At 38.1% G+C, this 12412-nt stretch overlaps 1 protein-coding gene across 1 annotated transcript in view; it reads left to right on the top strand.

Moving 5' to 3' along the window:
• The first annotated feature begins 239 nt into the window (after nt 1-239).
• The window catches only part of slc12a3 (solute carrier family 12 member 3), a 28955-nt gene continuing 16782 nt past the window's right edge, over nt 240-12412 (top strand). Inside the window, exons 1-12 of the mRNA XM_002937171.5 lie at nt 240-548; nt 2566-2697; nt 3601-3676; nt 3762-3857; nt 3969-4108; nt 4191-4301; nt 5103-5214; nt 7839-7969; nt 9031-9115; nt 9421-9575; nt 10062-10169; nt 11946-12069. Coding sequence (XP_002937217.2) covers nt 252-548; nt 2566-2697; nt 3601-3676; nt 3762-3857; nt 3969-4108; nt 4191-4301; nt 5103-5214; nt 7839-7969; nt 9031-9115; nt 9421-9575; nt 10062-10169; nt 11946-12069 — 1567 coding nt within the window. The 5' untranslated portion in view covers nt 240-251. The remainder of the gene's footprint in view (nt 549-2565; nt 2698-3600; nt 3677-3761; nt 3858-3968; nt 4109-4190; nt 4302-5102; nt 5215-7838; nt 7970-9030; nt 9116-9420; nt 9576-10061; nt 10170-11945; nt 12070-12412) is intronic.

The following is a 12412-nucleotide window of genomic DNA, read 5'->3' as shown; positions in this document are numbered from 1 at the left end:
TTGTATGGGTTAAAACTTGGAATGTCCCTTTTTTTTATTCATTGTGGTTTTCTTATCAGACTTCTAATCACAGCTGGGGTCAGTTTCTGCCTAGCATTGGTCACTCTACCTAGCCCCAGGATATGTTATTCTTAGTTGGCTTTTCTAATTATTTTGTTCTGGTTAGTGTTCAGTTCTCACTGGATTTTCTGGGTATAAAATCCCTGTTCTCTAAATTTTAAAGTTTTAATTGCCTGAAAATCCAACTTGAAATGGCTGAGAATAGGAATGATAATCCAGTGGAGAATGCTCCCTCCAATGGAAGGTTCACCATCCGCTCCCTGATCAGCACTGAGGACAGCATCAAAGCTCAATATGGGCAACAAGAATCAGCATATGATACATTTAACCCCAATAATCTTACACAGACCAGCACCCTTTACATGAGAACATTTGGCTACAATACTGTGGATGCAATTCCAAATTATGACCATTATGCCAACACTGAAATCTCTGGACAAATAAAGAAGGTCAGACCTACACTGGAAGATCTTCATTCCATCCTAAAGGTAAAAGAATGTCCTACCTACGAATGACCTACTTTATAATGCAAAAATTAAAACTTATGCAAGTGTAAAAGTTTCAAGAATTCAGCAGAATAAATACAAAATGGTATAAATGACAGACCACAAAAGGAAGTTTAATTCTAGATCCATATTTGTTTAGCATACCTTCACAACACTTCAAATATATACCACGAATAGTGACTATTTTCAGTGAGAGCAGCTAATATCTGTTATAATATATCTGAACAGGCTTACTGGCTGCTACCAGGAACTGTGAATAGGAAAGCAAATGGAACTAATTAATAATCTGTATTAGTTTTCATTGGGCAGCTAGAGTATGAGAGGATGTATAAAAGAATTAAAAAATCCTTCATTGTTTAGAACCATGGAAATCTTATCCTAGTTCATTCCACAGTATTACAAGCAGGATTGTCTTTAGTCAAGACAGGGTGTGCAGTATTACAAAAATAATTGTGCAATTGTGTATTCATTTGGATTTGTTAGTTATATCATGCTGCACCTACTGTGGTAATTTGGTGGGATGTCCTGGCAAAACTTTCCTTGTGTAAATATTTTTTCAAGGGTTTGGAACCCCTGGTTGATATTAAAAGAAAACTTGCCCTTTCAGACAATGTGAGGAATATACTAGGGTGACTGATGACTGCATCAAGGTATAGATCTGCAATATGGCACTTTTATGGGTGTACAGTTTTGGACCCTACTGTATTTGAAATACCAGATCATATTTGGCATCTCAATTAGGCCGTGCCCATTTTTCTGTGTGTGAATAAGGTCACTGGTTACCTTAGAATTACTTATGTCTTCATCTCTGTATGATTTGATCAACCAGTTCACATTGAGTAAATAGCCTGCAAATCTTAAAAAAAACCCAAAATCATTATAATCTCGCTGTGCCAAGAGTCAATGTCCCACAGAGCAAGTTAGTTGCCTGTGATAGAGCTCTGCTATACTCCGATATGCACTGCTTTGGCTTTCCGTCGCATTGCTTCAGCTTTCTGAAGTCGCACAAAGTTTCCTCCTGCAGGCAACTTCTCATGACTTTGAAAAACCGAAGTGATACGTGGGCCTTTCCACCAGCAACTCCTATTTTTGCAGATGGAAAGGCATTTCAGAACGGTTAGTCACCCATGGTAGCAGAGATCTATCGCAAGCAACTTACTCACTCCATGGGACATTAACCTTAAGAGCAGTTTCCAAATACTCATCATTTATGTTCTTATCCTAACAAAAGTCATAAGGATCAACAAATAAACAGAATGAATACCCATACTAATGACTGAAAAAAATAAGAACATAAAAAAAGCTCAAATGCCTACTCAAGTGAGAAGAAAAATATTGTCATCATTAACTTTAAAGGTATGTTCCTGCAGGTCTCTCTAATCTCAAGCACCCTCTTGTTTTCACATATAGGATAGACTGTTAACATGCAAAAAAGTTAGCACAAAAGCCCTTTTTATGTCAGGTGCACTAGGTGCTCAAATACAGCACTGAGAATCAAAAACAAAACAAAATTCAGTGTTAAAAGACCTACAAAAACAGTGGTGTTCCATCATAATATATTGACTCCTATATGTCTCTGTTGATGCAAATTGTGCTTTTAGTTAACATGTTTTTACATCACATGGCTATTTTTTAAGCATAATTTGTCCCTTTTTATTGTTAATTTATTATTTATTGTTAAGCAGGTACTTTATCCTGGAAAGAGCTTCTCTTACCTAGGTTTAAAAACTTTTTCTTTTAAGATTTTTTTTGATATTCACAATTAGGCACAGAGCAATCCTTACCTCATCCTCACAGAGCAATCCTTACCTTTATATAAAAAATTGTATTGCCCAAATCTCACCCTGATTATCCTTTAGGCTGCTTAGGCATGGCATAAGGGCACTGGTTCCACAGGGAATCTATAGATGAAAATATCTGTAAATGAACTTGTCTGCATTCCCTTCATGGATTTCCTCTGGTTTGCATATGTTTCACTTTTGTCATTCTATACCCACAGCAGGATTCAAGTCATCATCTGGACCCTCCTGATTATGACAACACAGTGGAACCTCCTGATGGTGAGGCAGAAAACACTGAGCAGAAGCCAGCTGGAGAACCTGTCCGGTTTGGATGGATTAAAGGGGTGATGGTGAGTCTAACTTGGTAGAAATAATAGTTTACAGGATAGATGATTTGTTTAACCACATGTTTATAAACTAGAAGTAAAACTCCTAATATTCCTACATAAGTTGAATAGGTTACATACAGTAGTTAGATTTTATTTGGTTGAAAAAAAAGAAAATAGTCTATCAGCTCATTCAAGCTCCCCTTCAGGCATTAATGGAATCTGCCATCACAATATATCCTGGCAGGGCATTCCACAACCTCACCTCTACCATGAAGAACCATGTGTGCTGCTTCAAGTGAAGGTTCAGTTTCTCAAGCCTAAAAGGGTGTCTTCTAAAAAGTAATTATTTACTTTTATGGAATAATCCAAACAACCCCAACATTGACAGACTTTCTTCATACCTAAAATGTTTGATTCTCTTTACCAGTTTAGTTGCAAGTCTCTGCACTTTTTCCAGCTCATATTAGTAAAGGGTTGGTGGGTGGGGGGAGGCATGTAGGTAACCCCCAACCCCCTACCTTGCGCACCATTAAGAAGTACAAGGATAGAGTGGCAGGAGGTTCAGCCCATACTGGGGCCCTGTCCTTACCATCTACCCAAAGGCAGGTGCTAAGTACTGCTCTCTTTACTGAGTGCCAGATTTTTCATTGTGCCCCTCAATGTAGAGTGCAGGGGGGCACAAATAAGTACTAAGAGGCACACTCAGGTTTTATTGCTGCAAATACCTGATGCAATAAAGGCTATTTTTGGTTTAACTGCAGAAATATTCCCTTGTTTTATAAGCATGTGCACAGCCATTTTAAAAACGAATGGGTTATTTCCTAGTACCACAGGGAAAAGGGCCGGTGTATTAGAAACACAAGTGAGATCTTTTGCAGTAACTATTTTACACAGCAAATGTTATGTTTGTTTTCCTTCTGACAGATCCGCTGCATGCTGAATATTTGGGGAGTTATCCTGTATCTCCGGCTGCCATGGATAACAGCACAAGCAGGAATAGGTAGCTTTCTATATTTTGGCTTTCCTTGGCTTTTTTTTACCTAACTTACTGATATCAAATATATGTTGTCAACTTTATTCCTCAGCACTAACCTGGCTCATCATCTTTATGTCTGTGACTGTAACAAGCATCACAGGACTCTCCATTTCAGCTATTTCCACCAATGGCAAAGTCAAGTCAGGTACTTGGGTGTCATGATTTTAAGATCTTTGAATGGATGTGAATTCTAAAATGTTACAACAATGGCCTAAAATGTTACAACAATGGCCTAATATAAATTTTCTAAAATTAGGTGGGACCTATTTTCTCATCTCAAGAAGCCTTGGCCCAGAGTTAGGAGGATCAATTGGCCTTATATTTGCCTTTGCAAATGCTGTGGCAGTAGCGATGCACACAGTGGGATTTGCTGAAACTGTCCGAGATCTGTTGAGGGTAAGAATTTTTGGCTTCTTGGATGTCATATTTACTTTCTGTGAATTTATCACATCTGACAATTCTGCTTTCCCTAATTAAGGATTATGACTCGACTATTGTTGACCCAATAAATGACATCAGGATCATTGGGATAATAACGGTTATAGTTCTTCTTGGAATTTCACTTGCTGGCATGGAATGGGAGGCAAAGGTAACTGATGCTGGGAGACTGCTTAATAATGACCTGAAAGTAGATTACATAAGTGTTTTGCAATGATCAGTCTATATCAGGTTATGTTATATGAGGAAAGGCATGTTGTGCATGGTATCCCACAGGTACAATTGGTTACCTAAAGCTGTAGAGCCCCAGGCTATAGCTAGCCCTACTATAACAAATATAGCAAAATATAGAAATACAAATGCTTTACTGAAGAAAATTCTATACATAGGTGTGTCTTTAAAAGCAGAAATACAATTCTTTGATGCTTTTTACAAAGCCACCCAACCTGAAAAAATATAGCATACTTAAAAATCAGATGTGATGCTTATCTCTCTAGCCAACAGATCCATAGGATCCCACAGATTTCATGAGTGATGTCAAGCTTTATGTTGAAAAAAAGTTGTCCACAAGATAGACTGGATGTTATCTCAACACAAGGTTACAGATATAGAATATACTTCTGTTTCATTAATTCAGTCATTGTTCCAAGAATAACCAGGACAGTATATTTGAGAGCAAATTGCATATTTCCCAAAAAGGCCACTCTGCAACTTCTCTGGGCCCTTGAAAGGGCCAGCCCCACAGTCTGGGAACCAATGCAATATTACCAAATATGCCTGTGTAGATTTGCCATGGAACAGCTAGAGGGTCGCTGGTTAGACATGCCCAACGTTACATTAATTCCAGGGCCCCTTGACTAATAAGCCTTTCCCTGGCAGTAATCATATTCCATCACACCATTCCTTTGCAATATTACTTTACCTGTGGCATTTTATTCCAAATTCATTTCAGGCTCAGATACTTTTCTTCATTGTGATCATGATCTCATTTGCAAACTACTTGGTTGGCACAGTGATACCCGCCACAGAAGAGAAACAGGCCAAGGGTTTTTTCAGTTATCGAGGTAAGAAATTTGATGGCAGTGTGAAAATGGAACCTACATAACAGTTTGCTGTTACTAAAATGAAAAGCCTCACACATAGTGAAACTAGAAACAGAATAACTCTAGAGCAGAACTGTCACACAACTAAAATGTGGGACCACAGGATCAAATATCTCTTTCTTTTCAACAAAGTTTCTGGCAGATGGAAGCACTTCTGTGGGTACAGTGATTTAGAAAGAGATATTCAACTACCACTTGCATCAATGAATATTGCATGTATTGGCGATTATGCTATATATCTGCTAATTATATGATGGCTATTTTTTAATATTTTAAAGGTAAACTGTCTTAGGCTGAAGGCACATAAGAATGGGACAGGGAGTAGCCCAAGTCCACCCCTGGCAGTCCATTTGACTGTGCTGAAAATGCAAATCACCTCAAAGTGCCAGTACTTATGGTACTCAGTCTCAGCTCTTTTGGGCAGGGCTCTCTTCACCTCTTGTATCGGTAATTGGTTGCTTTATATGTTACTCTGTATGTCCAATGTATGAAACCCACTTATTGTACAGCGCTGCAGAAGATGTTGGCGCTTTATAAATAAATGGTAATAATAATAATTATTGTCCAGTTAGACAGCAGCAAAGACTTGAGGTAAATTTGTGTGGGCCCAATAACCTACCAAACAACAGTCAATTCTATCTAAAACAAAAAGTGTCCTTAAAGGAAAACTATACCCCAGTATGAATACTTTTTTAAACTGCTTTTATTTATCATTTTTCAAGAACAAGAAAAACAGAACTCCATAGTATAGAAAAAAAGTATAGAATAGATAGGAAGAAAAGAGAGGGAGGAAAAGAGAGGTGTTCTCATCTTGCCTAGTTTTGAGGTTTCCAACATAGGCAATCAATATGTCAAGCATCATTTCGCCCTGGCAGTGGATCTCCTTCGATCTCTAGCCATGGTTGCCATAGTCTATCAAATTTACCTGGGGACCCTCTAGCCAAATGTCAGTTTAAAAGAAGGTAGGTCCCCATTGAAAAACTTAATCCACTATTTCCTTTTTGGGGTTTGTGGTCCCATTCACCGGAGTGTGGTGCATTTTCTTGCATAGTAAAGCAGGTATTGGGCAAGAAGTCTGGAAGATGTTTTTTTCCACACAGTCCTCTATGATGGCCAGGAAGCAGGCATGTGGTGAGACAAGGGGGGGATTAGCTAGGTGAGTTAGCTTTTCGCTGGGGTACTTCTCATAAACCAAGGAGGACTCCCAAAACTGGTCCACAAATGCATCCTGAAACTTAAAGTTGCAGTCTAACATTACCTAGGGAGGATTTATTCCTTAGGGCAATGTAAGAAGGGAACAGAATGTCCCTGAGCTTTATAACCCATCACAGGGCAGATATGAAATTGGGGAAGATGGGCTAAGTGAATTAGGTTACTATTGTTCCACAGGGGGAGTTCAAGGAACTGCAGTGGTGGATCTATACCCAACCTTCACAGTGCAATTAGCCACATTCTGTGTTTTATGATGGGTATACTATGTCATAGGTCCTCTTGGTCTTGGTATGGGGCACTCTACATAGCCTCCACTGAACCCAATACTGAGAGGTGAGGTAATATGCTTAAAGATTGGGTAGTCCTAGGGCATCCCTGTCGTAGGGCAGGAATAGAGTTCCTTTTGGAAATTCTTGGGACTTTATTGTTCCAGATAAAGCTAGTAGTCGTTTTATTTGTAGAAAGGTAAGAAGGTTTTTGGGCAGGTAGACTGGAGTATTTCGAAAGACATATAAAAACTTGAGGAGGAAGATTATTTTAAAAAGAGTCACCCTGTCCCATAGTGTAAGTGGGAGCCTTAGCCATATATGCATGGTCCTAGCATAGTGCTGAATTATGGGTTCTAGGTCCATGTGTATCTGTATGCCAAAGTATTTAAAGGAGAAAGTGACCTGCAGTTCTGGATGTAGAGACCTAATAGGTACTGTGGGCCCAGAATGAATACTTAACCAACAGATAGTTTATATCATGTTAAGTGGCCTTCTAAAGAATCCTGCCAAGCTGGGATATATATATATGTGTGGTTTGTCCCTGAGGAAGAGCACAGTTGGTGCTTGAAACGTTGGATTTTTTTCATTAATAAAAATTTTTTTGTTTTCTAACTAAGTCCCTGTGTGTGCGGCTCACTGTCTTGCTTTATATATATATATATATATATATATATACTTACATATTATAAGTAAATATTGCCCTTTTACATCTTCCTTTGAGCCCCAATTTTGTGACGGTTTGTGTGCCCAATAGAGATCACCTGACAGTAAAAGACAGAACTTTGTCTATCCATTGGCTGATGTGGCCTAGCATGTATATGTGCCCTTGGTTTGTTTGCGTCACTGTGAATCGTATGATCCCAGAAGACGGCCATTAATTCTTAAAATGGCAATTTTCTATTTAGGAGTACCCAATGTACCTAATACCACATACCACTAAAAAGTATATTTTTATGAGAATGGTTTATTCAGATGAAGCAGGATTTTATATATGAGCTGTTTTATGTGATATACTTTTATAGAGACCTACATTGTTTGGGGTATCATTTTCATTTAAAAACTTTTTAACTTTTGTTTTAATGTATTGCTTTTTGTACTCTGCAGCTGATATTTTTGCTGAAAATTTTGTGCCTAAATGGCGTGGACAAGATGGAAGTTTCTTTGGAATGTTTTCTATTTTCTTCCCATCAGCCACTGGAATTCTTGCTGGAGCCAATATTTCTGGGGATCTTAAGGTAGAAAGCATGTTAGCAGTGAGAAATGAATAGTGGTTTTATATCTCAAACACACATTGACCCCACTGCCATTTTGCATATGAGCCTTTCGGGAATCGATCTAAATACAATTTTAGTGACAAATTGGAGATCTTGTGACATCATTAGTATACCCTGCTGCCCCTAAATGGCTAAATACCTGGTAATTTGTATTTCAGTCAGTTTTTTGTAATCCAGAGGTGCTGAGCAACAATCACATGAATCTCAAAAATGTATATGGGTGACACTCTTGTTTGTTCATACATTTAACAGTTTGCTTCATGAGAAATTTAATGGATCTGACATATTACACCATTTGCATGCTGCATTTTCTTATATATCTGAGAGAGCTACAGGCAGTGGCCCTATATTCTGCCACTCTAGGCTTAGGTCTTTGTGGCCTTTCCACAAATCTGGGCCTGGCCATGTGTAGTTATCTATGTATTTGTTGCAGTAGGTTCCTAGAACTGGAGAAAACTTGCCATCTGTTTAGGGGCGGGCCAAGCCGAACGGGTGCTCTAGTTGGCCATTTTGCCCCTGCCCCTCGACCCCGCCCAGCCCCCCCCCGTGAACAATGACAAATGGTGGGGGCAATGTCCTATTTTTTAGAAGAAACCTTTTTCATGTTATGATGAAAGTTCGTATAAAGTTTGGTGTTTAATAAATCTGTTTCCTGGTTATTTAAGAAAATGGTAACTTTCGACTCCCACTACTTCACAGGCAACTGACTTGCACCTAATATATTGCATGTTGATATTGTTTCCAGAACCATAGTCATCCCTGTGGCAGAACCCTCATCAGTCTGAAAGAATGACAGGCACATTACAAAGGGTGGTATAAGATTTCCTGATTATATAATTCTTATTTATGCAGGCATTTTTTAAATATGAATAGACATCCAACAGTAGGGCCACATAGAATATGTACAGGGAAGCATAAGATTAAATTATTGCTCACTTATAGCCTGATTTAGACATTGTTCTGTCAGAGAAAGAAAACACTGTTAATTACTGATATTTTTTGCATTCTGTTCCTTAATTCAGGACCCAACTGTTGCTATTCCTAAAGGAACGCTCATGTCAATATTCTGGACCACTGTATCCTATCTGGTCATATCAGCCACTATAGGTGAGATATGCTGTGAGATTCTTCTGCTCTTATTCAGGAGTACACCGACCTATTAAGACTTTGCTTTGCACATTTAAATGGAAATTACACTGGATATGTATATGTACAATGCAGTGCCTGAATTATAATAAATGTTGCTTATAAAAAATGTATTTAAAAATGTATTATTAAATCCCTTTCTCACACTCATCTGTGTACCTTAGTTAGCTGGCCAGTATGAGACTCGGCTGCAACAGAAGCTCTAATTCATTGTTAGACAGCAAACAGTTGTGTATATAAACTAACCCTTTATTTTACATATATAGGATCCTGTGTTGTTCGTGATGCTTCTGGCAGTCTTAATGACACTATAACAGATGGGGGCTTAAACTGTGTTGGACTTGCCTGCGGGTATGGGTGGAACTTCACTGACTGTGCAACAAAACAGAACTGTAAATATGGGCTGATCAATCAGTACCAGGTACATAACCAGTGCTTATCTATATACTCTATACGATTTTCTTTGCTGAGACCAGGGTTTTTTTGATAGAAGGTTTTTTCCACCATACTGAGTTTATTTCCACAATTATTTTTTCAGCTATTTTAATAGTTAAGAAATCTCTCCAATGTTGCAAAGAAAAAATGACCTCCTATTGACATCTATGTCATGTCAGCAAATTTTAGGTAGTGAAATGTAATTCTTTGCAAATTTGATTTGATAAATCTTAAAAAAAAGTAAAATACAATTCAAGATCCTTTTATTTTGGGATGCATGTGAATTTTGCAAAATCACAAACTCAAAAATCAAGAAATTTGTCCCTAAGAGTATTGGTTCAGTGCATCCTTTGTTTTCTGTAAGAAAATACAAAACCGTCATTGCTGATTTGATTCTCCAGCAGAACATTTACACCATTATAACCTGTTTTAAGATTTAACACAAGCCTTTAATGCTTGTATTTGCTTGCAGTCCATGAGCATGGTGTCTGGATTTGCGCCACTTGTGACTGCTGGAATCTTTGGAGCAACACTGTCATCTGCTCTGGCTTGCCTTGTGTCTGCTCCCAAAGTGTTTCAGGTACAGTAAAGCAGGAGTCCAGCTCGCTGACATATGCATAGATGGGGTTCACCCATACAGGAAGGAGCAAGTGGCAGCATATATGATTAGAAATGGGTTTATGTTTAGAGGAGCCAAGCCAAGACTACCCTCAAGGAAACAGGAGTTTAACATATAAAAAAAATTGACAATTCGTCAACTAGTGGTTTAGTAATTTGCTCAATGTAACTGAACCCCAAGTGTGGTAAATAAACAAAAAAAAATATGATATCTGTTGAGCCTTTTAGGGTAAGGAAACCCAAGACAATTCATCAGAAAATGTAAGTCACATTGGATCGCTCACCATGGTTGTCAGTGGGAACTGTGAGATAATGGGTAATGTAATAAACGGTCTAAAGCTACCTGTTTGCTAAGTTTGCAATCAATAAGCAGGTACACTTAACTGGTTGTCTGTTTGAACACACATCTGATTGGTTGCTATGGGTGACTGGACAAGCAGCAATCTTTACATATAATTTACATTGTATAATAATTGGCGCTAGAGTATCTGCCACTGTATTTTTATCGAGACTGTATCACTGCAGTTGCTAGACATTGAGGAAGTGAAGAAAGTCTGGATACTACATTGGAAGCAAATACTTGTGACAAAATTATAAATATTAAAGGAGAAGGAATGGCTAATAAAGAGTTAATCTCAAGCTGCAGGCATACTTTCAGTTGTCTCAATAGTGCCCTTAAGTCTCCCCATATTTCTCCCGTTTAGATGATCAGAAGCCTCATAGGAAAAAAAAAACGCTGAGCTCTAGATGAGTTCTTGAACAATCAAAATATCCAAGGCTATTGTGATATTAATATCTACAGTTAGTACTAGTGGTTGTATTTATAGTTTATGTATGTGAGTGTATAGATTGGTAGGTGTGGGTTGTGTGTGCTGGGTTTACTTGGATGGGTTGAACTTGATGGACACTGGTCTTTTTTCAACCCTATGTAACTATGTAACTATGTAAAGAAATTTCCCATAATGCCTTGCTCCTACACCAAGACCAAGACCGGTGTACACGCTCAGTTTGTAAGACTATGTGGAAGCTTCCTGCTGATTGGCTCAGATCACACATTCCTAAGGGGGGGAGGGAGTTCTTAGCATTCTTGAAGGAGGGGGGAGCAGGAGAGGGGAGAGAGGAGAGAGCTGCGTGTCTCTGGCACAGGAAAACAAAGAAACAACAAATCATGTTTCTTTTGAAAGAGAACTCAGTGCAGCGTTTCTGTGAGTGCTTATGGCTGTACTTACATAGACCTTTCTGATAAAGCTTACTTAGTTTTTACCTTTCTTTCTCCTTTAAGATTTGGCTGCCATAAGTACCACAGCTTTTAGGCATCTCCCAGAAATGGAAAACCAAGGTTTAATCAGCTGGAGGAAATAACACAACCTTTCTCATAAACAAATAAAATTTTTGTATAAAACTGTCATGTGAAACTTAATAGGTTCTCGTCACATATACTAGTGCATGAATTGTGCAGTTCCTATAAAATATAAATACATTGATATGGACCTTAGACTGTAAGCTGGGCCTGGACCTAAAATGGCATATAGTGCTGCAGAATATGTCTGCTCTGTCTAAAGCATTATACTATACTGCATGCTTCTATCTGATCAAATATACTAGAAAAGATCAAAAGTAATATCCAGACATCCTTTGTGCTGAACATTATTTAATAGAGAACAATATAAGCTCTTAATAAATATGGGTCAGTCTGTTGTACATGCACATTTATACAATCCTTCCTCTCTCTCCTCAGTGTCTCTGTAAGGACAACCTTTATCCACTCATTGGATTCTTTGGGAAAGGCTATGGAAAGAACAATGAGCCAATTCGTGGATATCTACTAACTTTCCTCATTGCATCTGCCTTCATCTTGATTGGTCAGTACAAATTATTTTACCTGTGGTTATTAAGAAATGCAGTGTATCTGCCTTTATCCCCCTTGGCCAGTGCAGCTCATATTCATTATACAGGTATCGGACTCCTTATCCGGAAACCCATTATCCAGAAAGTTCCGAATTATGGAAAGGCCATCTCCCATAGACTCCATTTTAATTAAATAATTAAAATAAAAAAAAAATGATTTCCTTATTCTCTGTAATAATAAAACAGTATCTTGTACTTTATCCCAACTAAGATATAAGTAATCCTTATTGGAGCCAAAACAATCCTATCGGGTTTATTTAATGTTTAAATTGTTTTTTTAATAGACTTAAGGTAGGA

The sequence above is a fragment of the Xenopus tropicalis genome, chromosome 4 (genome assembly GCF_000004195.4).
Source record: "Xenopus tropicalis strain Nigerian chromosome 4, UCB_Xtro_10.0, whole genome shotgun sequence".
Lineage (NCBI taxonomy): Eukaryota > Metazoa > Chordata > Amphibia > Anura > Pipidae > Xenopus > Xenopus tropicalis.
The sequence above is the reverse complement of the archived record's forward strand: the minus strand, read 5'-3'. Positions and strand labels throughout refer to the sequence as shown.